Genomic DNA, 26,960 nt, shown 5'->3' on the forward strand with positions numbered 1-26,960 from the left:
TGAAAGTAAGTCAAAGGCAAAGCTGTCAAATATTCGTAAGTGGCAGACCTTCGACTTTTTTGACATGATTGGACCCAGGCCTTAATTACGTGCTCTTCAATCATCGAGCATTAAGATATCACGACTAATCGGGACGAAGCATGGTACGTAGTAGCATTTGGAACAGACGAGAAAACGGCTGCGCTCTCCGCGACAAAAATTGCCATATTGTTTACATATTAATCTGTACCGACTTCTTGATCTATGCCTACCCTTATCTGATACGTTGTAACTGCTATCGTACAATGGTTGATGGTCGTTGTAAATTATTTCACTGTCAGATAAATTCAATTAACTATATCTGATACCTACAGATATAGGAGTCAATCGTACGAACAGTGCCTTGAAAACAAAACGAAAAATGGCACTAATCATCAGTCACGAGGATGTATGTAAGATTCTGCAACGCAATATTGTGCTTCTTCGTCGTAAGTATATTGTAACGTACGTCCGACGACTTACTACCCACATCAGTCTTCGTCAGCCATTGACTAACATCAATTCGTACATCTCACTCTAATTATCGATCGATTATAAAACGGAATTTTTTATTTATTTATTTTTTTTTTCTTGGCACGTAATTTTCGCTATCGAGCGACGATTGGCGCAGAGACGAATCAGAGATCGAACGATACACAGGCCCCCGAGGGGATTATGTAAAACGGTATCACATCCATGAAAACATGAATAATCGAGGCGTTTACAGAGCAAGTTCGCCGTGTGACAAAAACATCGTCCCTTATCATTTCATACCTCGGATGTATTCGGTATACATGTTTTTGTCAAACCAACAAAAGTTATGATTCGGAATGTTTTCAGAAAAGTATGAGTAATCGCCACGTGAGTGCTATGCCAATACGAGGTGGTATCAGTAAATGCTGAGTACGATAACTCACAATCTGAAGTACCAGAGAATTGTAAACTAAACGCGCATATTCACGGGCTTTGAAAAATGTAAACAAAATGATTTGTGAAACGTGGTAGGTACGGAAAGGAGAATACTTGACGAATTTCCAGTGCCGAACAGATGTCTCTCATGGAATTCGTCATTCATCGGCACTGAAACCATCCGGATGAAATCTATTTCCGTAAGAGATTTTCTAGGCATTTCGTGGGGGTGATAAAAATTTACGCGAGTATGTAAGTACGTGAGATCAAGACCGTGGTTCCGTTCCAGAAAACGCGGGATTTTTCAGCCCTGGTACATAAATCTCGCAGCATCCGGTGCTGCATGCAGTTACGACCGTGACAGTTCTGCGCACACGCGTAAATGAAAGGTTACCGCACCCCGGGAGAGTATAAACCGGGTGACCAGAAATGCTTCCGTGAAATAAAAGGGGGAGAAAAAAAAAAAGGGCGGCGGCGGAGGAGAAGGTTTCGCCGGGTGATTATGCAGATGCGGTCCACGAGACGAAGAACGAACGTGGGTGGGTTACCGTTGAAAAACCCGAACCTGAAACCACGCGGTCGGGGTCGAACGGGAAAGCTTTTATACTGGCATCAAGCTACCGTCTCGACGCTTGGCGCGCGCGAGCTTTAGCGCAGGAACGTGACGTCACGGCTAAGCGCATGAATCTGCATATCTTTAGAACTCGGAGCTGCAACTCTCCGGGATACACGTCTTAACTGCAACGGGAGAATCCGACCGACTGGCCACTTGCGGCTGGACTTGGTCGAGAGGAAATATTACGAGGAGAACTTGCATTGAGAGTCTGCGTGTGCCTCGTCTTCTTTTCATTCACATTTAACGCCGCAGTCTTGGTGTAGTGATAATATAATCTAGCCGTCAAGCTTGCGGCAACCATTGCATGAATACATCGTAAGGCGAGCCGACAAATCTGCGGATTATTATTGGAAGCTTGAATGGAAAAGTGGGAAAAATTTTACGAGTGCATTTACACTTTGCGATGTGTTGTTTATTCGGTACAATTTTCGAACAGACACTCTATCACAGGGACTCCGAGCTTGGTCCTTTTATTTTCTTTTCTTTTTATATTCGACGTAGTGTAGCGCAGTTTTGACGAAAACGAAAAAACACCGGTTTCAATCGAACACTTCAATGCCCGCGATGACGTTATATGTATATACTCATACATTGATTCACCAGAGAGAAAAGATACAATTTTCGAAAACCATCTATGTGATTCTTAGACAATTTTCTCGAGTGTTTTATCGTCGTTCAACTCGACCTCAATCACCGCGATTAGAGATTAATTGCGGATAGTGGAGTAATCGGCTACGAGTTACGTACCCAATTTGGGAGAATCGCGAATGCGCGGGAGATCGTATAATTTTTTTTTTCCGGATCGGCGTAGGAGCTTCGCGAAGGGTTTTTGTATCGTTACAGGATGAGAAGTGAAATTTACGAGGCACGGACGATCAGTCTCGCAGTCTGGATGCCAGCTATGGCCCGCGGAGCGGGAGGGGGGTCGGGAAGAAAAACTACTCTCGTAAAGTGTTTTCGGCCCGATGTGAGACACGTCGGCGTATCTCGATAAATTGGATTTGCAAAGTATACATATATACATATAATAAGCGGAGCGAGCATAGGAGCGATTTTCACCCTGTGACAAATGCCGAGCGATCAGGAAGGCGTCCTGCATCATCCGCCCTCCGGCGTAAGGATCATCGAACTCCGACGACTCGGTAAAGGGCATAATGAAAGAATTCCTCAGGTGGAAATAAACCATCGGTTGTCCCGCCGGAGATTCCTCCATGGCTTTATCCTGTAACTATGTAGGGTATAATAGACAAAAAATCGAGGATGAATTGAATACGATCAATGGGAAACGTTACTGTATAGCGATTCGCGTTTCGGAAAAAATCGTTGTTCTGCAATTTTATGAATGTCTGATGATGCGGTAAATTATAACAAGGGCAAATATATTCATATTTCGAAAACTCAACCACCTCGGTTAATATAAAATTGTGATACAGTGGTTTTTTTCCCCCAAGTTTCGTTACGCTAACGTTAATAACTTCAGCTTCTTAACGTTTCGGGAATCGGGTAGGAAAAGTGCAGATCATGCGGAGGGTATGCGGAACAATTTATAATATTGATAAATAAATCAGCTACAAATTGGTATGTAGGGTTTACTTTGCCAAGAGGAAGTAAACGCTTGTGTAAGCTTTGCCAACCGCCGTTCGAAGGTTAATTCAATATTTACCCCGTTATAACGTTTGAACAAGACGGTCATATATGTATACATGCATACATACATACGTACGTGTGCTTTTAATTTGTTACGAACGATCAGTAGGTACGTAAATGGTGAAGTTATTTGAAATTAATATTTTCTTTCTAGTTTTTTACTTTTATTCCTATCTTAATCTCTCTTTCGTTCTTTTCCACATTCTGTTTTGTTTTTCCCTGTAAAAAGAAAAAAAAAAAAAAAAAAATGTACGGTATTAAGAAGTAATAATAATACTTACGTTATGCCTATATTGCGTGTGCATACGCGATCACGAAATCACGGCGCGGTTTATATTACGATCTCGGGGACATCATCCAATTAGCTGCTCTATACTGTGTTTCTAGTGAGAAGAAGATATACGATGTATAGGAAAGAGTCGACAAGTGTCACATATCACTCCGATTAAACTTTGACTTGTCTCTTAATTGCGTATCACCGCGTCACACACGATCGTTACGCCGACGGTGTGGCATTCCGTATTATACATCTACGCTCTCTTACGAGTGTATAAAAAGTCTCGCAGTGCTGCAGGGGGATACACTGCCGCATTAGTAACCGACAATGAGAGTCCGCAGACCATGAAGTGATAAAAGTGATGCAACATTCTCACCGAGAGACGTTGCGAATCGCGCGTTCGTGCGTGCCAGCGAATATCAATATATGTAGGTACATGCATACACACGCGTGTGCCTACATACGTAAATTTATACGTGGAACATGGACCTTCGTAGGCGGGGACAAAAGCGTGTTTTTTAAAAGTTAGCAAAGACGCCCGTTCGCGTGCGCTCTCCTGCCTAGGGTCTGACTCACAGCTTTGCTCCACCCAACTTTGCAGCTGTAAATTGCCTGCAACGACGGAGGGAAAATACCAACACTGTGTTCCTGATGCAGCCCAGCGTTCATTCCCGACGAGTATTTCGCTCGATCGCTGCTCCCGCATCACGACCGTAAAGTCGTGTCTTGAAATGTCGTCGGAGAGTAAGTAGCCTTCGTCGGTTTAACACGGTGATTTGTATCATTTATTTCACCTTCTTCGTACCTACTCCAGAAAATTGAGCTAAAAAGGAAGTGAGGGAAATTTAACTCATTTCGGTACAATATGGCAAATGGTACTCGTTTATCGAACCTTATACTTATGTCAAGATCAGATTCTGGAGATGAGCTTGTCGCGAATATCTTGTCTGGATTTAAAATGGATTGGCACGAGAATGTTCAACTTATCGCATGTCGGCATATTATTGTAACATCCATAGTATGTTTTCAGTTATTCAAAGAATTTGGAAAAAAACATCTTTTAAAGTGAATTTTTTTTAGAACAAAGTAATGAAAAATATGAATAACATGTACAGTAAAGTTCGATACTGCCTTGGGCTTCCGGCTAACTTGTTTTCGGTTCGAAACAAGATGCGAGCTCGATTCTAAACGAATTATGTAACAATAACTCCCAATCTCTCACGTCGGCTGCATCGCCAGTCGTTGTCACACAATTCGTATAAAAGCCCAAAGCATTAGGGAACATTACTGATAACCGTGAACATCATTGTTAGAGATCGGACAAGTTTCGCGAGAATAACGTTTGCTTGACGATGACGGTCAGCCTTGTGGACTTGATTTTGATACACGAGATGTTGCGAGCTTATCGTAACAGATACGTCAATGTCATTAGCAGCTTTATTTGATTTATTTGGAGCATCGGCATAAAATAGACATGTGCTTGAGTCGCAGAATAAAACGAATGATTATGAATACCTGACACATCTAATTGGTACAAGGCGCAATGGGAAAAAGTGTGTCAGCAGAACCGTGGCCGATTATTCTAATCGGTTAACGAAACGAATGTCAACTGCGAGCCACGAGCGTAATGAGCGATAAATTTGGAACTGATGCGAGTAGCGAATTCCTACCTTGCCAATTAAAATCTTCGCCTAGTTCGCGAAGGCAGGTGTCGCTCTCTCGCGGTGCACGACGGTACGACAAAAACAGTGCTCTTGCTCAACGGGTAACTGACGAATCTCCGTCGATAACAGGGCTGGCAACAGTAGTATTCGAATAGTCGAAAACAAAAATCATTATTGATGTGACAACGTTACACGATAGTGGAGGTAGTGTAAAGAAACACGACAGGTAAACGACAGGGTGGGAGATATCATTTGAAACGGAGCCTTTAAGACCCTGCAAATCTGCGGCAGTTCGAATTCTCATCATTCCGAGACTTCGAAGAGGCATTCGTGGTATCCGTATTACGTGGGCTCCATTGGCTGCTCGGAGGGGTGAATAAAATCGCTAAAATCGCTAAAATCGTTCACCGAGCCGTGCAGATTTCGCCCTCTCTCTGTATTGTATACCGTTTATACGGGAAACATACAAGCCCCGCGTAAATCGGAACCGTATAATTGAAAGAGCGGAAACCGAGAGGAACTCCGATCGGCTGCGGGACATTTTCTCTCGGAAAATAAAACTGGGCTATACTCACTTTGACAGCGAAGCTCGCTGACTCGGTTCAACATTACAAGAGATCCATTAGAATTCTCCGAGGATGACTATATACGCTCCCCCTTGTCTCCGGTTACCAGGCATCGATCGTATTCTGTCGCGTTGCTGCAGATATGGGGGGAAACCAAATCGTGACGAAAGATGGGGAGGTCTAAATTGCCGTCTGAGAGCCGGACACCCTTGATCTTTCGTCCGGACAAGTATTAGCAATAGAGAAAAGTCTTTCAACGTGTTGATAATAACGATCCCCGAGAAAATGTAATGTGCTAAAATTTAATCAAATACAAATGAAGTACACACTTTCATCGGGGTTTGAAAAATTCGAGGAAAAATTATCATTTTGCGATACAATATCCCGAATCCTCAAACTTCATTCGAGACAAGTAGCAGAAATTGTTGAGACCGGCAGTTGATGCTATATTTTTATTCCAACACCGTTTAGTCACTTACAATTAGTCGCAAAATGAAGACTGTTAGTCAACTCCCCCCGATCGCCTTGTCACGAATAACAGTTTCACGAAAGAATTTATCTCGGCGTCGGAACGTTTATGGAAAGTATATACACATCATTCACAATAACGACCATTAAATGATGTGTGCAGTTGTGATTCTGCATACGTGAAAGCTTCGTAAATCTTATCTCACTCTTGACAAAACAATTTATCTTGACAGTTCGCGGTAACTTCGGCCAATTAAGGATACGATTAAATCAATTCCCCGCTTATACGCACAGTTGTATTTCTGCTTGGGATTTTTGATTTTGGAACAGAAAACCAACTTCATTATTTCGACAAATCGTAAGTGTATTTTCGTTTGTGACTTTACGAAGCCTGCTACGCGAGATTTACTTACTCTGGGTGCAACTAGACTCAAAGCTGTCCTAATTTTAGCGAAGCAGATGCTTACACATTGCGCTAACATTCGTATAGTGTACGTACGTGACTCCGAAGGCTCAAAGTCTTGTTGACGTGAATGGTCATTAAAATAATGTAACAAGTTTGTTGATCGACGGGGATCGAGTTCCTCCGTGTTTTTCCAACACGCCGCGAGCTCGGCAGTGGTTTTATTAGTGCGGCTTAGAACAACAGAAGGAAATCAACAAAATCAACAGACGAAGCATCCGGTCATGTAGACCCACACTGCATGAATGGTAAGAATAATATACGAATGCGAAAAAGGCAGCGCTCTGGAAACCTTCAAGTCGTTCGTCCTCTGCACAATGCCAAGGTCTGAGAACCGCGTTTCCCTCCCGGGTTTAACGTCTGACTGGACTACCTATACAATATATTTGGTATCGATACAACGGCCATGCAATACACTGTTGAAAGCGGCGAACACACGTTACAGACACGTTTCGACTTTCCCTACAGGAATAAGGCGCCACTTTATTGGCAAACCGTACGTGAGAAGCGCAGAAACAGTGGAAATCCGGCGGACCGATTGGCGGATTTATTTAACACGGTCACATTCCTGGTGAAAATGATTTCTATGATTTTCTAGAGATTTTTAGGGAATTTGGGACATTTCTAAAAATTTTATGCAAAAAATTTGTATTATAAAAACTTGTAGATTTTTAGTAAATAATTTACAAGACATTACAATTTTTAACGACGATTAATAGTTCTTTACGAAAAACTATGCATATTTACAATTTTTTACTAAATAATACGAAATGCTCCAATGTGTGTAAAAATTCTTAGTAGGAAAAATATTCACCTAACGCGTATTCACGTTCGTCGGGACGACTGTCTATTTTCATCTACAGTATGAAAATAACTGGAGATCGTGACAAACGCCACGTTAAGTATTCTGATTAGAACGCATGACACACGTGCCTCGCGGGGTGTGAGACTTAGTCGAAAGTTGCCGACCCGATTTGCAAGCGACCAACCGCGTTTACATTCAAGCGCGTGTAACACACGTCGCACCTCTCGGGGATCAACGGCGCGTGGAACAATTACCATAAAAACAATCAACCCGATGACCCGGGGGTTTACCCACACATTAAAATCCTCGTCCTTCGTCCTCGTACACGAGTCGCGACGAGGATGACGCAGGCCTTGGAGACGCGTCTCGCAAGGTGAGATACCTCGGTAATTGGCGGTGGTGTCAGGGTAAAATCGAGCGAGAATTATAACGGTGAAAAGCACAGACGCACCGCCACCGCCGCCTGCGCATGACCCACGGTTCATACGTCATGGTCGTACGGCAGAGGTGCAACACCGTAAAGCTTCTGCATATCCAGCGTACAGGTATTGAAGGTGGAAGGTATTTGTGCAACGCGCACTATCGACCATCTGTCCGGATAATATACGGACGAGGATTTCTCGACGCCGTCCTCGGCTATCCGAGCTGTAAGCCTGCGCGATCGAATAGGCTTACAAGGTATACGCGGGATGAATAGGTGCAAACTAACGCGTGTACCGTGTAGTACCGCAGGAGCCATCATCGGACGTTAATCGCTGGACTCTAGACCCGAGTGAAAGCTGCAGCCCGTTACTTTGGCTTCCGAAGATCTTCGGCTAATGCACCGCAGTTGCGTATAAACCGCAGGCGTATGCGTTCTGCAAGAAAAGGAAATCATTAGCCACGGCAGGCAGCGGCAAAGGCTTACGACTCTTGGCCGATCATTTACTTGCCATTCCTCCTCGGCTGGTGCCTGTACCTCAAACCTTTCCTAACTTGCCGCGCTTAATCACCGCCGCAGCGGTTGGTTCTACTCGGGTAGGTAGGTAGCTGGGTATGCGTATATTTTGCTTTATGCCTGCAGCCAGTCGGGCATCTTAACCACTTGCTGCAATGGAATAGTCAAAACTTACTCGATGACTCAGATACGGGCGAGGCAGACGATCATAGCGTACCATAAGACGTCTGACTGTACCGGAGAAAGACCGCGGGGTGACAAAACCGGCGTTGTCAACGTGACGTGAAATATTTTTACTTTATTAAACATTTACCGGCGGTGAAACAGCCGTCGCAGAAGTTTTATAAGCGCCAGCTGTGGAATTCACGAATGGCAAAATAAACTCCATTCCCCATCATCCGCAAGTGTTTCACCTTTCTCAGTCATCTTTTAAGCTGTTATAACGCTGCTGTTATAATCTCGGCCGCATCTATACGTATAATGTCACGTATATAATACGTTTATACGACTCCCTTCGGAGGGAAAAATGCCATCTCGGGGTTCCGCGCATTTCATGATTGGGTATCATTTCCTCGGAGCAATTACGTTACGTATCTGGTAAAACAGTCGTTCGGGTGACTCGTGACATTTCATCCCCTAACAATTATCGTTATATTTAATGCACGTGGGTTGCAGCGTATCTCGTTTCGTTTACATTCCGAATTTCAGTATAGACCTTCATTATTTTTCTGTAGGCGGGATAGCTGACGTCAGGGTCGTGAAAAGAAGTGGAAAATCGAACAATCCAGCTCTTACTGGTCGACGGCTCCTGACGATCTACTCCTTCATACTCGTTCCGCGATTCCGATGTCTTCCCGATGGCTAAACGACTCCATAAAAGTCCTTTATGCCGCTCCGGAAGTGACAACGGAGTCTCTATAGGGCTAACAAACCACGGTGCGCATCCTGTCACCATCGCCAGTTCGGAATCCTGAGGATAAATGTTCCTCAAAGTTTCCTTGAAAGTTTCCAACGAAAGGATACTCTGTCTTTGAACGGTCCGAAGAGTGACTGTTCACTGATATCAGTGTGTATCCACCGATTCATATTTATCGAAGGTACATATGACAATATCGTTCAGAATGACTGACGCCACATGCAAACTCATACTGAAATATCGCGCAAAACGAAAGTTGTAATCTCTCGATTTTTGGAGATTAATGCTCTTACAGTAAAGAGACTTTTTTGCGATTTGTTTAAGAGAATATCAATCCACGCACACCTGTAACCTTGATGAGTTCCGAAACAGGTACATCTTTGTTAGGCAATGAATGTGGTGAATGCCATGCGAATTACTCACCCACGAATGTATCACGGAGAGAAATTTACGTGAACCACTGTTGCGTAGATACGATAAATCTGAATTATCGCACAAGTTCAGCGATATATGTCCATTTCTTTTAACAACTGTAACTGTAATGGTATGCACATTGCCGATTCTACAGTAACAACTAAAACAAAACTATCGCTCAACTTGCTTAATAAATCGTCTTTATTACAGGTGTCTAAAAATATTTACAATGAATTTTACTGATGGGATTCGTCTTCGTTGCTCTGATTCTTCTGGCTAAGTCTTTGAGCTGCGTGACATTTCTTCATCAGCGAGACTTCTTCGTGTATCCTTCATTATAGTTCTCCAGATACTAACGGTGACGCACTTAACATGATCAATGCGTACTTTATACGGTGTTCGAATCGCGTAACAAGTAATCGGGGCGACACCGACGTGTCGTATTTTCGCAATGACCGTCACCACATCGCAGTTAATCGATATGATGTGACGTCGATGAGCTGATCGATCGGAGCTGAACGATTTTTTTTCCCCGAGTAAAAAATAACAATCACAATATCTCAAGTCGTGTTTCTTTTTTTTTTTTATTTCTCATCCTTTTTCCTTTTTGCCCTTCGATTTCGTTTATCCGACCATCAGCTTAAATTTGCATTGAATAGTAACACGCGATTATACAATTCTCCCACATGTCACACACATACACGCATGTCTGCACGTGCCTTTGCATTGCGCTTCGGGATATCGCTAGCAGAACCAATCAAAAGTATATTATTCACTGATAAGCGACAATTGAATTCTCGCGTATCTACACGCTGCAGCTGCTGCACGGTGAAGTAGATCTGATTCTCGTATTATGTACATCCATATGGTGTTTCGACCAAACGTTGCAGTGCACGGGATCTCCTATTACAGTCCGGTTCTATCGATTCGTAATACAATAAACAGATTTCGGTTTTCCTTGCTGCGTTTGATTGTAACAAGAGTGGTAACGACAATTAACGACTATCGTATTCATATCATAAAACCCATTTTCGCATCCTGCAACCGTACAGGTATGCAAACCAGGAGTCTTCGGTGAAGGGTTCCGTCGCGAACGATATCTCGCCGGCAGATAAGCAATAGAAGTTACATCTTACGCACTTACAGCACGTATGATGTTACTTTGGTTCCCTGCGTCTTGACGCGATATATCGTTTGCGTCAAGACCCTTCACCGAAAACTCCCGGGTCAGGAAGATCGCAATATAGCACTTGTCGAGAAGCTGGGATGGTCAACTGTCAAGTTCACTTCCCAAGTGAAATGACTTCGCAATCACCCTGTTACTGGATGCTTATCGACACTTGTCATTAATTTCGAACATCTCGTATATTATATACTATATGTAAAATATAACGTGTACTACACGGACCCGATATCATTTTGGGAAAGTTTGATGAACTTTGGGCACGACGATATATTGACCCTCGAGTGGTTTACGTTACGGGCACGTTACCAGCTTTCGTTATAAGACGGGACGATGGTCAGTCAATACACTGTGTGACGTTCACTCTCGAGCACTGATCCGTACAATGTAGTATGTGGATACGGTATGCTTATCGATCGGACGCCGACAGTTGATAGAATATACCAATCTCCGGGTGATAATTCATAAACGCGTCACACATTTTCTGACGACTAATTCGCGCGGCTGGACGAGTCGATGGTTATAATATCCGTAATACTGGTACGCGGATAACTCGGCGTGTTTCTTAGTTCAACTTACGACATTCTGCTAAGTCTTGTACCACCCGTCTCGGCCACGCCGGTCTATAAGAACTGTAATGGTTATTGCCAGGCTTGTTTGCTTCCCGCGCATAAGCTTAGCTATTTATTTGACGGCTTCGATATCCAAGGGCCTAGGCGAACACTTCAGTCTTCGATAACAACGAGGTCACGGGAGCCAACGTCGGTGCCAACGTTGCGGAAGAGAGAAGAAAGAGGAAAATAGAACATTACAGTCGCATCGCTGCTCTTTTCGTTGCAATTACACTGCTTTGTTCACTCGGCGGAAATGTTAACCTCGGCTATAATCCGACACGAATCGGCTAGGTCTAGGCTCGCTGTTACATTCGTTGAGTTAGATTTAGAGCCTGCGGACGTACCCTCGGTGTGCTTGATTTTACGTTCGATAAGAACGCGAAGCGTTCTGCCCTACTTTTACCAGAGTCGAACCATCATCCCTGTCAGCCTGCCCTTTGTTCGTTGGGTCCTCTTGGAACAAGTGCGAATTTCGTCCGAGACTTTTCTTTCCTTTCGCTTGTACAGCTCTGGAGAAATTCAGATACTAACAGAATAAATTCGTGTTTTCTTACCGCCATCGTTGTTACACTCTTTGTTCGAATGGAAATCTAATCCAAACTGCGGATAGTTGTAGGAGCCGGAGCCTGGTCGAGACCCCGTTAAATTGTCTTAGAAAAATGAGCGCCTTGGGCTGGTCCCTGGAGCTGATTGCAGAGAACGGAGACAAAGCTTGAAGCTGATTGGAAAAAGGGCGGAACGCAAAGGTGGAGAAGGAAAAAGTTGGAATCTCTACCAAACTCATGAAATAAACGATGGAGTTCAAGAATACCAGTTCAAGATAAACTCGGTATAATAAAAGATAGTTTTGGTATGAAAAATCAGTGAGAAAGAATATATATAACAAGATTCGGAGAACGGACGAAATGGGGTCGAGGATGTGGAAATCACGCGTTCCGAATTTTTAAGGAGAATAATGGAAGCGAGTTTCCGAGTAAGAAACTTTTAGCCGCCGATAGATAGGAAATGTTTTCATATTCTGGAACAAATGTTGTTGAACCCTGGAGGGTGTATCTCGCATCTCTTTATAATTCCATTACGAAAATCGGGCGAATGGCAGCCGTCGTTAGCAAATTTTACGACAGAAGGAGCCTGTCGTTTTCCAAGGAAGTTTATCTCACTTCGGAATAAAAGGTATTTGCCCCGTCCGTACGGGGGTGGAAGACTTCGAAGAGGGAGAAGCGGTGACAACAAGGAGGTGGCGCAGTCGGGCGGATTTTAGGGCTGGATCAATGACCCGAGCCACAGTTCGACACACGCCTGAATTCCCGTGTAACAGAATTAGGCGGCGATGAGGGCTCGTTCCCTACAGGTGGTCCACTATGCTGGTATCGGAAATTACCCGGGAAAAAAATGGACACACAGGGCAAGTATAATCCACGTCTAATTCATATCGTAATTAAGTTTGCGTGTGCCTAATTCCTCTTATTCTTCGATACGTTGTACAGTGCGTGAAAAAACGTGACACGCGTATTTTATTACGTGCTGATTCGACCCTTCAAATTGTAAAATCAGTCCTAAGGTTTACCCCCAAAAATTAAGGGATGCAAACCCTGAGGGCTTATGGTGAATAATATTCCATCGGTTTGATTAAAAAAAAATTCACCTCATCGTCGAGAAATCTTAAAAAAAAAATCGATTCTTGGGGTCAAACTTTCGGTCCGATTTTTACCTCTCGAACGGCCGAATTACCACGTGAGAAAATACATGTTATGTTCAATGTTTTTCATACACTACGATATATTATCACATAAAAAAATGAAGAAATTCGGTGCGGTACTCCTCGGATACTTTCCTAACATCAGCGATGCGCAGTTCGATCGTATCGCGCGCAGGGTTTGGTTATCAAAAAATCACAACACGCGAGAAATTCGATAAGCGAAGCCTCCTCCTCCTCCTCCTGATCCTCCTCCTTGGTATTCGTCACAGTATGCAACTTCCAGCGTGACAACATATACATACCTTGGCATTTATTCGTCGCGTGGGTCGATGCCCACGACTGTAATATTTTACCCGGACCAAGTGTAATTTATTTTCTGCAAAGGGCGTGCCAAAGATTGGATGGGTAGCTTTTCAATTCGACGGCTTCAAAGCTTCCGCTTCGCTGTTTATACACGTACGAATGTACTATACGTATCTGTATATTCAGGATGCCATTACTCGGGTGTTTCGTACTTTCAGCTTTTTTTATACACCTGTAGATTGCAGGGGCTCAATCTCATGCCGATTGACTTCACTTCGAGCACACGTTTAACGACGTTTTTTTCACGCAGGATCTTCACGACGATAATTACGAAGATTTTACGTCGTGCCTTTTGCCGAGCGTTTTTTTTTTTTTTTTCTCTGATTTTTTACTTATTTTTTTATTTTTCGCCAACGCCACCGAGATGCGAAACAGTCTATAGTACGGCACGTCTCCCTTACCTGAAACAAAAAGAAGCGTTTCACGTTTTAGTATACCGATAAATGAGTATTGCGTATACCTACAAACACGTCATATCGTATGATGTACATTGTACGATATATAATTAAAGTTTTGTCATCGCAGTAAAATAATATTTGCACGAGGCCGTATGTACGCGGTGTCTGCTGTAGTTATAATATCCGCACAGATGTTATTTTCCTCTTTCAACGTCCTATGTAGCGTGAATATCTCGCGCACGTCGACTTTTTGCGGTATAGATACAAGGAGAGAAAACAAAGAACAAAAAAGACATGAGAGACGGAAAAAAACGAGTGTGTAAAGCGGAGTAGAAGAAAAAAAAATAAAAAAAAAAAAAAAAGAAAAACAGCAGGATGTAAAAGAGACGGCGCAGTTGCTCTATGCCCCCGTTGACACATTAGTATAAGATCTTCAAGAAGTCTGCGCGTTTTATAACCTCATCATTACTTATCGCCGACGACCTAGAAACGGCATTCAGATAACAATCTGTAGCTCGGTAGATAGATGGCATGTCATACATTTCACCGAATACTACATAAAAGCTGCATCACTACGACGCGTTAATTTATACCTACTGCAAGATATCCATTATACCTATAGGCGTATGCTCTCATTATGTCAACGGAAATAAAGAGATATTTTGTCGTGACTGAAATGGTTTTTATAATAACGCGAGCGTGTTTAACGCGTTTTGTCATACGTGTTTTCCGTACACGAGTACCCGTTTTCTACGACGGTCGAGTGGAGTCTACGAATGCGCGTGCGCGGAGTACACAAAATACCACTTTTCAGTTCTAGCAGTTAAAAGTCGTCTTTTCCGTACTGCTGTCGGGAACAAATCGGACATTACGCGGCGCTAACCTCAATTCCCTGCTTCGTGAACAAGCGTGTAGCATGATATTGTTGTATAAAGAATCGTGTGCAACAAAGAAGCAACGGTTTTTTCGCCGCGTGTATTTGCAATATTCATTTTTGGCTGGTACGCGTGCTCACATAGGACTCATATTGAAAAATTACGCTCGGCCCGCGAACACCGAGTTTGCCTCGTCGTTACACGATTTCCTATTTTTCTCCTTCTTGAGTGCTGAATTGCAAGAAACACGTTTCTATTCTGTCATCAAGATCCTGTAAGAGTTTCACACCCAACTACACCTACCGTCGGTGCTAATTCTCATCCGTCCATGCCCGTCTACAATCTCTATCTTCTCTCTGCGCTCGCTCTTCGGTACGTCAACGGTATCACCAAGGTGGAAAAACTCGGCCTTCGATAACTCGTGAAATATAATCAGGTCGCAGTTATAGTCCAATCCTCTACGTGTACGTATAGCGAGAAGACGCGACCGTGATGAGCAGGTTGCACCGCGGCGCAAGAACCGTTGGAGATGACGCTGATTGCGATCGAACCCCGAGCTGTGCGGAAATACTCGTCAAAGTGGATTCCCTTACCAGGCCAGGGGCTGACGTGCAATCGGAGTTATCTATCCTCGTGCAGATAACGAACTAACGCTTCTTCAAGCCGCTGTAGGCGTGCGCTCAGAGATACGCGATATCTCCGAGTTGACCGCTAGTTATCAGTTCTGTGCGTGTTGACACAGCCGTTTTTCGGGCGTCAACATACATGGCGGAATGTATACATTGTACGCGTACACGATATGCACCCAGTGAATGTCGTGGAGAAAGAGGCGTTCGAGATCAACGTTGTCACAGTCCCTGCGTGAACGGTTTTTAGTGCCCGAGGCGTATGTACGACTACACTTCTTGACGAAGCTACGGTTTAATGTAAATTTCACTAGCGGAGCAGAGTCCCTCTCGTTTGCGACGCCACGACTTACGTAAAGAGGCGTGTGTTTCACTGCTGAGATAGGTGACGTCGGACCCCGGGCGTTTGCTCTCCGTCACTTACAATAATGCACGCATCGTTAAACGAAACTTTTCAAATCATGCTAATAGCCCTGAGCTCAAACATTTTTACATGCGGATCGGTGAAAATTTTTAGTCTTACAACATGTCGGTTTTTGAAAGATACGATAAAAAATATTCGCAGTACAGCGAGAGAAATTTTTAGTTCCGGTTACCGCTCAGTCCTTGACTATTTTCATTTTTTACCACAATCGAAAAATGTAGTTTTAGGTAGAAAATGAAAATTAGTTTTCTAGCTGTTACCGGAAAGTCTGGTATCCGTTACTATTCTTTCTCATTACGATCACCGTTACTATATTTTCTTGTGACTGTTGCAAAAATTTAATGCTTGTGCAACAATAAATCGATGTTAAAGCCTTGTTTGATTAAAAAAGTACAGTAAATCGAACAAACTGATTTTGCGTTGCAATTACCAAAAAAGGATCGACAATAGTGCAAAATGGTTACGCGTACCTCGTCTTTCGTAATTCCAACAATATTCAAACAGTTGTTTTAACGATACCTGTTTTACTGAATTTTTCTAGTTGCTGTAACAAATGAAATATTTCTCATTGTAGAAGCTTTCATCGCTGATTGGCTCCCGTGAAAGAGCTCAGAGAACTCAACCGGAATATCATGAAATCAACAGCTGATAAAATACCTCAACATTTTCGGACATTCTGCTTCATCTTTTGAGTCGTTGATCAACAGTCAGTTGAAACTGTGACAACTATTCGTCGAACGTCCTCGACCTGTATCAAAAGTTATCGAGCAATTCACAGTAAGTTCGTCACGACTTTGATCACTTTGTAGATAGTAAAATTTTCTGTAAAATCGGTCGGGATAATTATACACCTAAGTGTTCATTTTGTATTCGAAACGAACGTTTAAAGTTGAGTGCATTGAACAAACGAATGAAAATACTTACTACCTTGTAAATTTTTATCTCACCCGGGTTCTAAGCCGATGCAAACAGTGTCTCTACCTTTTGTATAGAAAATTTGATCATCTACAAAATGAAACCAAATACAGCTTCCCAACTTGTATAATTTTCGTTATATTTCGGTAGGGGTGTTTTAAAAATTCAAACCGAATGAGTCTCCTTTTATAATTTTACTACCGAGTTCCGGTGTCACAAGGCTTCGTTTGAGACTAAAAACTAAGTTTTCGAAGGATATGTAAGAGGAAAAGAAAAGTTAAAAAAATTCCGACGCAGTCGACGCATCATGCACTCGTACACCATGACGTAGGATACCTTGCATATGAATTAGGCATCGATCAAGGAGACTTGAATCCTGCTTGCACGCAACGAGCGATCGACGGTGTTTCTTTTTTTATTTATCCGGCAATAATCGTTTCACATTCCAGTTAATACAGAGTTTCATTTTGTCTATTTCAATTGGCCTCCGGAGAAAGAGTGCAAGCGATAACAGTTACCTCGGACGACTGGCTTAAGGCTTACCCTTCGAGGATAAATAAATTGCCATTAACCAACCGGCACGTGCCAAGGGCAGAAGTGGGAAAGACGTCTATTCGGTATGAGTTTAACCTGGCCAACGCGGAGGAGGCAATTGCCGATTTTATTGTTTCGAAACAGTTCGTATTCTTGGCTTAAGGTACCGCGGGACCTATTTTCTTAAGTTGCCGGTTCATGGGATTGGCAAGATTTCGGATTACGAGTGACGTGAGAATTGGAGTTTGGTGTAACGTATGAGTGAATCTGTACACTGACTTTACGCGTCTAATTGACTCTAGGCTGCACGTGGACACGACTTCAGGTACGCGATAACTTTGTAAAACAAAGTTTAATGTGCTGTACACAGTCTATGCTGAATATCGCATTTCTTTATATTGGCATAACTGTACGACGGTTGGTTTTAATGCCATATTTTCTAATCAGCGATATACCTCATCTCAATGAATCAACGGATCAAAATTCATATTATTACGAATGAATGTTAGCAGTTTGAAGAAAGAATTTTACGATCGAAAACTCTGCTTTTTACGGTCTGGTTTTTGCGGTGGCTATAATGAAAAATCAGAGCAAAAGCCGCGGGAGCGGGTGATAAAATGTTGGCAATTTTACTTTCAAAATCGATTTATCTGTTCTATCGCGGAGCGTGGCCGCAAGCCTACCCTATACATGGCACAATTCCAGACCTTATTTGCATGTTTTCGTAGTCAGCCGCAGGAGGTACAAGTGCGTAATATGTTCGGCGGTCAGTATCGGGATAACCTGCTCCGCGAGATGCGAGGGTCGTATCTACGCAATCACTCATACATATAATATGTATAATATTCGTTAACCGATCGTCGTAGTACAATATTTATGTGCTCGGTAGGCTCGCAACCAGGGGCTCATTACACATCCTACATGTGCACATCGAAACCAGAAGCATAGAAAAATATGAGCTGAAAAACGTATATACATCGTACGTTATACGCACGAGTCGGCATACTCCAACGTACTTGAATATGATTGTACAAAGTTTAGATCTTCAACACTAACAAAATGATTAGTCCGGTCATTGTACAGTCACGTTTGGTATGGATTTTCGAATAGCCAGCTAGCCTGCGTCTCTCAAAGTAAAGACTTTAACAACCTTTAGCCACGCCCCCGCTTTCAAACACCAAGCCCGTAAAAACTTTCCTTTTTGGTAACTTTTTTCAAGACTGTACGTAATATCGACGGATTCAATCTGAAAGAAGCTCCGTAGGTCATTAGTTAATTAGATGTTTTCCGGATGAAGGTTGATGTGTCTATTGCTTTATATTTATCCGTCCTATTTAGAGCATGATTCACAAGTTATTGCGTTACTTGGATGTAGGCGTAAGCTTCTTAACTAATACACATGACGCGAGTATTTCTCCTTCTTGTTTGTTCACATTTGTTAACGAATTAAATTAATAGGCCATTAAGCATACCAGTATATGATATATAATACTGTTGTAACGGTTACGGAGTGTTTCTATGTGCTTCTATATAGTTAGGCACTTGTACCTTAAAAATGTGACTATATTAATTACAGCGTGTAGATCAACGGCATTAACGCTTTGAATCCATTGATCAAGAAACTTGGCTTCCATATTGAGCGGGGCGAACAGAATGGGAATCGATAAAAAAAACTTCGTCATCCGTGGGAGTTGTTTTCAGGTCAGTATCTCCAAAGTCGCTAAATCGATCGACAACGAATTAACGGAATATTTGACGGTCGTCAACGTCATCTTAATAAATTTGAATTACGGACTTGAGCAAACGACACGGCACATTCGGAGCTGTGTGAACATCTCACGTATAAAGAGTCAAATTTCAATGTTTCAAATTTCATGACTCGTGAGAGAGATATCGTTTGATTTGTCGGAAGGTTTCTAATCCACACCGAAGCCGCAATCCTTGCGATTATCGGGGTCACACTCGTTTCGGTTATTTCTAGATCGTATCCAAATCGTGCTCAGAGACTTATTGCGAAACAACCGAACGAACTCCGAATCCTATTCACGATCGATATTCAATATCATTTATACCTTTTACTCCCGTCTTCGAAAAATGCGAACCGAGTTGGGTATCGACACGAAATTAATAAAAGTCGACCAGGTAACCTGAAAGACTCTTCAATTTTCACCACAGCCACTCTGCCGGAGAGACAGAGGATCCTCTTAATCCGTGGAAAATTACGTCCAATCGTGACGAACAACAATTGACGTCCCATTTTACCAGTGAAAGCAATCGGCTTGATGCGTACTCGTGACTTGACGGAATAATACAGCGTTTGGATAAAATCGAAATACGAACAGTAATAACAACGACTCGAATTATACGTTATACATCTCTTCTCGATTAATTCGGAACAATGTCGCGCTCACGGACACGTTGGACAAATATCGGCGACGGTTATGTTTGCTCTACGGAATATCCGCAGCGTGTCTACGTGTGATTACGCAACGATCACCGGTTATTCAGCAGTCGAGCAGCTCAGGACTCGAAGTGCTGGAAGTCCTCGGAGACCGAAACCTGCAGGTCCCCGATCAATAGTTGTTTCGAATGAAAACATCAGAGATTTCAGCCCTCCGAATTAATTAATCGCCATTGCGAATACCGACGATCCAATTAAGGGCCTGCGGGTTATTTTTTCCCCTCCGATACGCGGGCACAGCAGCTGGAATGTGCATAACCAAGAGTTGTAATCGGTAATCAGATGGGCATGACGCGTGAGCGTATATTCGACTTCCTGGCTGTGATCCCTGTATGTCACCGGTTCACATTGTACAAGTCGCATACGTACGATGAGCGTGTCCGTGACTCCTGCGTGACGTGTTGCGGTGCCAGGTAATCGTGGCCATAAGCCGACGATAAGTTGGACGCAGTTTTGAGCAGGCTGACGTCAATTGCTCCGGTCATTTGGTTATCAGCTGTGCCAAATGAGTAAGCCTTGGGATCACCGCTGTCCGTGGTTAGTTAGCCCGGACATCTAATTCTCACGCTCCCACGCGTCCATAATACGTGTATCTACACGTACGTGTAGATACGTACGCGTAATTTTCCCTATGCAGTTAGGTGCGCCGTATCCAAATCGAATTTCCAGACACGTGGGCGACCGGATTCGTTCCCGAATATGTACCCACGTCACACCGCCGCGGGGGGAAGGAATCGAAAGCCTCGCAACCGAATTCGAAACGAGTTGTCAAGACGCGTGCATACCTCGAAGGTCGCGGGCTTTGTATATTGTTATTAATTTAATTGCTGTACGGCAAATGTCACAGTCCTTGTCTGTTCTCGGCTGCACGTAAGAGGCCACTTATGTACATCCTCCACATTTCCACGATGGATGTACATGTTGCGTTTCCGCTTGCGTCTACAATTCGCGCTCTGTCTTAATTTCCCTCCCTTCTGATCTCACGGGACCCTTTCCGGCCCGTGATTAAACCAATTCGAAGGGATTTCCATGCGATCAGAGGCAAAGCGCCCCGTCGTGGTAATGCAATTTATACGAAAGGGCCTTAAGTTCGAGCTCAATATCCGTATTTATTGACAGCTGCGGGAGACGGCGATCGCGGATGCAATTCGTCCAAGTTTTCATGCGAATCGATCGCACCTCACCAGCGTAAGTAACTGTTCCTAACGACGACCGCGCGCTGATTGAACGGTTAGACTTAATTAGTCTGCAGTTGAAATGTGGGAATTAAACGATATGACACTCTCTGATTAACGCGCTACAGGCGAAGCGATGTCGTCGAAAAAAATTGCCGACGAAAAATAGCATGGTATGTTACTTCGCGTTATATGATGGTAGAAGCGCTTTTATTGAGTCCTCAAATTGAGTGGAAGAGTTTGGAAAAGTTATGACGTATGAAAGACCAACGATCAACGCCGGTTTGAAATGGCGTGAATTAGCAGATTTCAAACTTTATTTTCACTTCGGGGCGGGGTTGGACTTCGGAATTTCAAAAGTTCCAAAAGCGTCTAATTCTGAATTATTTGGTGGCGAAACTTGGAGTGAAGAGATCAAACTTTGACGAAACTACCAAGGTTCGAATGGTTGGGAACCCGACGGTTCAAAGTTCCGAAATACAAGATTACGAAAATTCGAGATACGATAGAGCAACATTTCGAAAAATAAACTTTCGATAGAGTAAATTATGAGATACAGCAAAGAAAGATCAAAGTGGTGAAATTTCACCAAGTCAGAAATTTACAGAAGTGAAAATTTTAGACCACTCGGAATTTCGATGTTTCTAATTTTTAAATTTTCTCATTTTCGCACTTGCGGAACTTTCACTTGTCGGAGTTATACCCTTTCGGCATCTTGGTCTTTCGGAAATTTTCCCTTTCGCAACTCTATACTTTCGAACCATTCGTAACTCTGATGTTTCGCCAAAGTTTGATATCTTTACTTCAAGTTTTGCCACCAAAAAAATCGGAATTCAGCGCTTTGGGAACTTTCAAATTTCAACTTTCAACCTTGCCCCTTCAATTCAATTTCAAAACTACATACTACCAGCTGTGAAGGCGGAAAGTTACGGAATCCGTTACACTCGTCCTTTGCCACCGAAAATTACCCAATTTGGGATAATCGCGAACCGGCAGGCAGCGCGCTGGACACTCAGGAATATCATATACGTTGTTTATGATGTGACGGCGTAATGTCTGGGATACCACAAACGTTACTTCCGGTTTAATAAACCACGATTTCCGGCGTTTGTTATTCAAAATAAAATGCGACTGACAGTGCAACGAAAACAGATAAGGGCATGGAAGCCGCGGTTCTCCGCCCTTATACTGGGATCGAAAACAATGACACGCCATGTTATTGTAGTGAGTAATGTAAATTATTTATAACAATCCTTGAGGATTTGACGATGAGAAAACCACGTTCGTGTTACATGTTTTGAATTTTTTATTTTAATATAAGCTTCGCATTTATATATATGTGCCCCATATATCGCCGACAATTATGAGGGAAAAAAAAAGTTTTTAGTAACAATTATCGTATACGAAGTCCCAACAATATTAACAGTTGGATAATTATAATATGATGAACCAATAATAGGTAAATAATTCTGACGATATAATAATTATCTTCTTATTCGTTGATGTCAATTGTTTATTCATTTTTTTATTTTTTTCGTGTGCTTTTACAAGATGATTATAAATGTAAATCTTTCTAAGCATGAAAATACATAATTGTAAAAGAGTTCAAGCCATGCAGTGACAAAAGCTTGGATATTTCGGGTGCTGTGTTCACCAAAATCGGAAAATTTGTTATATAACAGAGGTTGATTGGTTGAGAATTCGTCTATATAGGTTCGGCAAGTAATTGAAGCCCATTTGTACTTGTAATAGTAAATTTGATGCGAATCGATTCTACAATGATACCACTATATGATACTTGTTTAAAATACAAAGTAAAAAATAGTGACGCCAGGTAAAACAAATACTCACAATTAGACTAGATAGTAAAAACCATTAGATAAGATGTATTTTTATTTTTCAGTTGACCTAGTATTTTTCGCCTTGTTATAAATCAATCGACAAAAAACTTTTGAACCGCGTAATGACCTGTAATTGTCAACGAACCGAGATCCTATATTCTATGAACATTTCGTTTACGCGAATAACAACTAAAGAATGGAGCGCCGTATCGGAGAAAATTGGCACCGAGTCCCTTTCATATCTCGACTCTCGATATTATACCGTTCCTAATATATCGTATACGCTAACTCGGGGTTCCGGGAAGCTAATTGAAAAACACACCCATAACCGGGCACCTTTTCGTAAGTTGGCCTCCGTACCTCTAGCAATCTCTGAACGTTTCAAGTCACACTGATTCAACTTCTTTGTCGCAGCTGTTGGCGAATTGCTGAATTCTTCGTCAGCCTAATCGTCCCCCACCCGACGCAAATACCTGTGAGTGACTCAGTGTGAAAAATTTTGCAAATACGTGCAAATCCCAAAGGCAAACCGTACGGGTCAGAATAATTCGGTGATCGGTGCCATGCGCTGCGCGTATACACGGCGTCCCACATATTGCGTGCCATGACGGTGTTAATTTCATACACGCTATAACGTTTCATTCAGTGCACCAAAGTGGCGCGTTTCCTAATTTGCTTACGTAATTTCTGAATGAACCGGCCTGCACGCGAATTCATACAGCCGTTTTGTGCGGCGGAAAATGGTGGCAGTGATCGTTAAAAAAAATAAATTAATAAACTGGTGAATTGAGCCGGAAGAAAACGAGGCCTGTAAGACATATTATTGTACACAAGTAGGTAATCGATAATAAAACGACACGATAGAATCTTCAGCGCGGCGTCGTGGCTCATCCTTTCGTCGAGTCGTAAACCCGAAATGCGCAGTTTGGCATTTCTCATACCTGTTTCATTGCTTGAGCATAAGAGAATCTATCCGGAACGCGAGTCAACTATGAAAGTTTCAATTGAGTCATAGTCCGCGCGATTCGTTGCCAATGCTTTGCGCATACGAAGATTGAATATTATTTTCCTCATTCACGAATGAGTAGATTCGTTTTTTTTTACAGAAACTTATAAACGTTTGGATGATCCGCGTAACTTCATCGCTGCTCGTCGAAGCGTTCGATATTGTAGCTTTGAGTTTAATTCTTTTGATTAATGACGATAATCGGCTGGAAAATACCGTTAAATGCGCGCAAGTATAAGCCGTATAATAGCCTTGCACTTGTCACAACAGACCTGCTGTTTCATTAAACATTTTGCGGTGAGACCTTAGTCGGAGGTAAGTATACACGCGGTGTAGTTGTCTACATATTCCGAAACGAATAAGACATGTCGTGACTGGTGTGATGAAGCGGCGGCGGTAACCCGAGAGGCGAAGTTTATTGCGAGTGGAAAAAGAACAAAAAACCAATTATAAAATACTGACTACGTCGACGAGAGGAACAGACGTAACATATATGTACAAGTCACGACGTCAAGTGCGCTGCAAACACGTAATACAGGTATATGTGTATAATACACAGGTGTACGCTGTATACTGTATACCTGTATGTACGCGTGGCTAGGGACGATTCTTATTGTTAGCACGATATCGTTTCGCGTGACATTGATAGAACATACGTTACAGATCATACAAGGACCACGCACCCTTAGCAAAGTTGAGATGATAGAAAGGGCCGAGATGCTCCCTGCGTTCCGGCTTTCAGCTTAACTTCCGTCGCACAGTATCACCGTTATGTCTGTCACTTTTTTGCGCGTGTCTTTGTATACATATATACGTGGCTGCGCAACAGCTTAAACCTCGCCGATTAAAAAGCCCGCCACGCGGCCTTCGAATGCCAATGATAAGAAGAGCAAGCAAACCTGGTGAACGGTTCGCTCCCCTCGAGATCCACGACGCGAATCGAAGATGCAGTCGGCGGATCGTCTCCCGGCTTTGGGTCTTCCTCCTCCTCTTCTTCTTCTTCTTTTTCGTTGTTTTAATTTTTTACCAAATTTAATCCTGGGAGCTTTTATACGAGATCCCTATACTCTTCGCATCCAATACACTCGTATCCCAGTCCCGACCGAACACCGCGACGCGCTTACACGGCTGGCTGCCGGGTGACTATCGAATCGCGCGATGAGGGCACCTTCCGAAGCCTCCACGATATCGCGGACCACGAGCGATACTCACGCCAGCCGCCCGGCGCCTCCACCACACCTCAGCCGCCTCGTCAGTCTGCCTCCTCCTCCGCCTTTTCTTTTCTTTTCTTCTTACGTTTGTGCGGCGGTTGCTTCTTCTCCGTAGCGTTTTTTCGCTCGGGTACATTTGGTATTTATTGAAGGCAAGCGTCGCTCGATCAGATTTGCTTTCCGCCCGACGTCTCCGCGATTTCACGCAATGAACCTCGCTGTCATTCGAACTTGATATTAATTTGCCTTTCTATTTTTTTCTAATTAATAACTCATCGTCATTGGCACTCTTTGAATGCGGTGATACGTCGATGGACTTGGTTCTCTTTCTTTCGTGTGAGCGCAATTAATTTTGCAATTTGCATAACGGAGGAGAAAAAAAAACACCGTTCAAACAAACTGGTATGATCGTGACGCCGTCAATTGTTTCACTGAACTTTCTTAAACATTTTCTTGTTCGGTTACTACCGTATCATCAGTCGGTAGGATATGTACGGCTCTTTCGTTGTTGTCAAATCGTCATCAACGTAGAATAATCTTCGGTTATTATGGAAAAACGATGTCACGTGAATCAATAAAGATTTTAAATTTTTTCACTGGTTTAACGCAATAGTTATCAATTTCTGACCTTCTTTTGAAAAGAATTACTATCGACTAATCACGGTCGGTAAGACGGTCCCGTTCTATCTACTATTGCTTTTGGGGAGCCAAAAGCTTGATGAAAACGTCAATAGATGGAGTTACAACTTTGTTGATACGAGTACCCTCGCATATCTATAAATACATCGGACGCCATCTTTGGTGTTTACCAGTAGTGCTGTAGCTGAAACTTGGTTTTAGGCTCGACTTTCGTTGAAGAGAGTGTTTTCCGTTTTCAAAAAGTGGCCGATGATAGACAGTGAAAGCTTAGACTATATCATGATGATTCTAAGAGTGTATCGAATACGTGTTGTGTTCAATAGTCGAAATTCCGTGTCCGAGACGATGATTTAGTCGAAAAACAGTGTTGGCACGTAACGTGCGAGATATCCGACATACATACATCTCTCGTCGTATTTGTGTTTAATGGAATCTCTATAGATTAATTTGCGACTACTAAACTGCACTATCACGAATCACCGTGGACATGGAGCCGTCATCGAACAGCGGAAGCGGCGATGGAAATGACACCAAGGGCAGGTGAGACCTCCTTCTCTATTTCTCTCTGTCGAAAGTAGGAAACCATGTTCAAACGTTCGAAATTCACCGTAGCTCACTTGTTCTTACGATGTGTCCACAATTGGCGTGAAACACATCACGAACATGTTTGCTGACGACATTAATAACGGTCTTTCCTTACAAAAACAGCAAAATTCGCTGCAGAAAATTACTCCTTAAATAGAAATTACCGCGAAGTTCCCAACGCATATCGCACACATGCAGACACGGATCGTATGAGATATACGAGGCCTGTAGCCTCTGTTTACTTACTCGAAAAGTGTACGAATACTGAGAAAATACTAATTGACAGTCATTCGTACGGTGCAACGGTAAACCCAGAAATTCTGTGATCTTATTCCTAACTGCGCGAATCGTGACTGGCGCGTTTCAAGCTAAAGCCAAGGCGCCTTTTGTATTCCTAACGATATTCCGGAGTAGGATGCTCCCGTGAAATACAATGAAGATCTATCTTACTCCGAGAATATCTGTCAAATCTTTGGTCAAAGGGACGTGAGAACGTACGGATCATTGTCTGGCGATGATGTCTGCTTGTCTAAATATCCCCTGCCGCTTCTCCCCCTCCTCCTCTTTTCCCCTTGTGGTTTAAGTTATTTTTGTTATCTAGCTGCTGGGAGACGGAGTGGGAATAAGGTCTTCACCCTTGGACTTTGTACGTCTCGTGCACAACTATGTACAGCGTATACTATACTTTTATAGAAAAAATATTGAGCGATG

At 42.8% G+C, this 26,960-nt stretch overlaps 2 protein-coding genes across 7 annotated transcripts in view; one reads left to right on the top strand and one right to left on the bottom strand.

Annotated features, from left to right (window-relative positions):
• LOC107223611 (dual 3',5'-cyclic-AMP and -GMP phosphodiesterase 11) overlaps positions 1–24,996 on the bottom strand; it is a 92,440-nt gene extending 67,444 nt beyond the window's left edge. The window contains exon 1 of one of the 3 annotated variants that reach the window (XM_015663378.2): positions 24,714–24,996. The gene's annotated coding sequence lies outside the window, so the exon portion shown is untranslated. Of the gene's footprint in view, positions 1–13,498; positions 13,525–24,497 lie in introns of those variants that run through there. The other 2 variants (XM_015663387.2, XM_046746866.1) reach the window with 2 other exon arrangements.
• The window catches only part of LOC107223645 (ring canal kelch homolog), a 65,966-nt gene that overhangs the window by 23,455 nt on the left and 15,551 nt on the right, over positions 1–26,960 (top strand). For 3 of the 4 annotated variants that reach the window (XR_006902484.1, XR_006902483.1, XM_015663398.2), the window contains exon 1: positions 25,745–26,204. Coding sequence is in view for 1 of the 4 variants with exons in the window: in XM_015663398.2 (XP_015518884.1) it covers positions 26,152–26,204 (53 nt within the window). In the remaining 3 variants the exon portion in view is untranslated. Of the gene's footprint in view, positions 1–16,456; positions 16,660–25,744; positions 26,205–26,960 lie in introns of those variants that run through there. The other variant, XM_046729728.1, reaches the window with a different exon arrangement.

This window comes from Neodiprion lecontei, chromosome 1 (genome assembly GCF_021901455.1).
Source record: "Neodiprion lecontei isolate iyNeoLeco1 chromosome 1, iyNeoLeco1.1, whole genome shotgun sequence".
Taxonomy (NCBI): domain Eukaryota; kingdom Metazoa; phylum Arthropoda; class Insecta; order Hymenoptera; family Diprionidae; genus Neodiprion; species Neodiprion lecontei.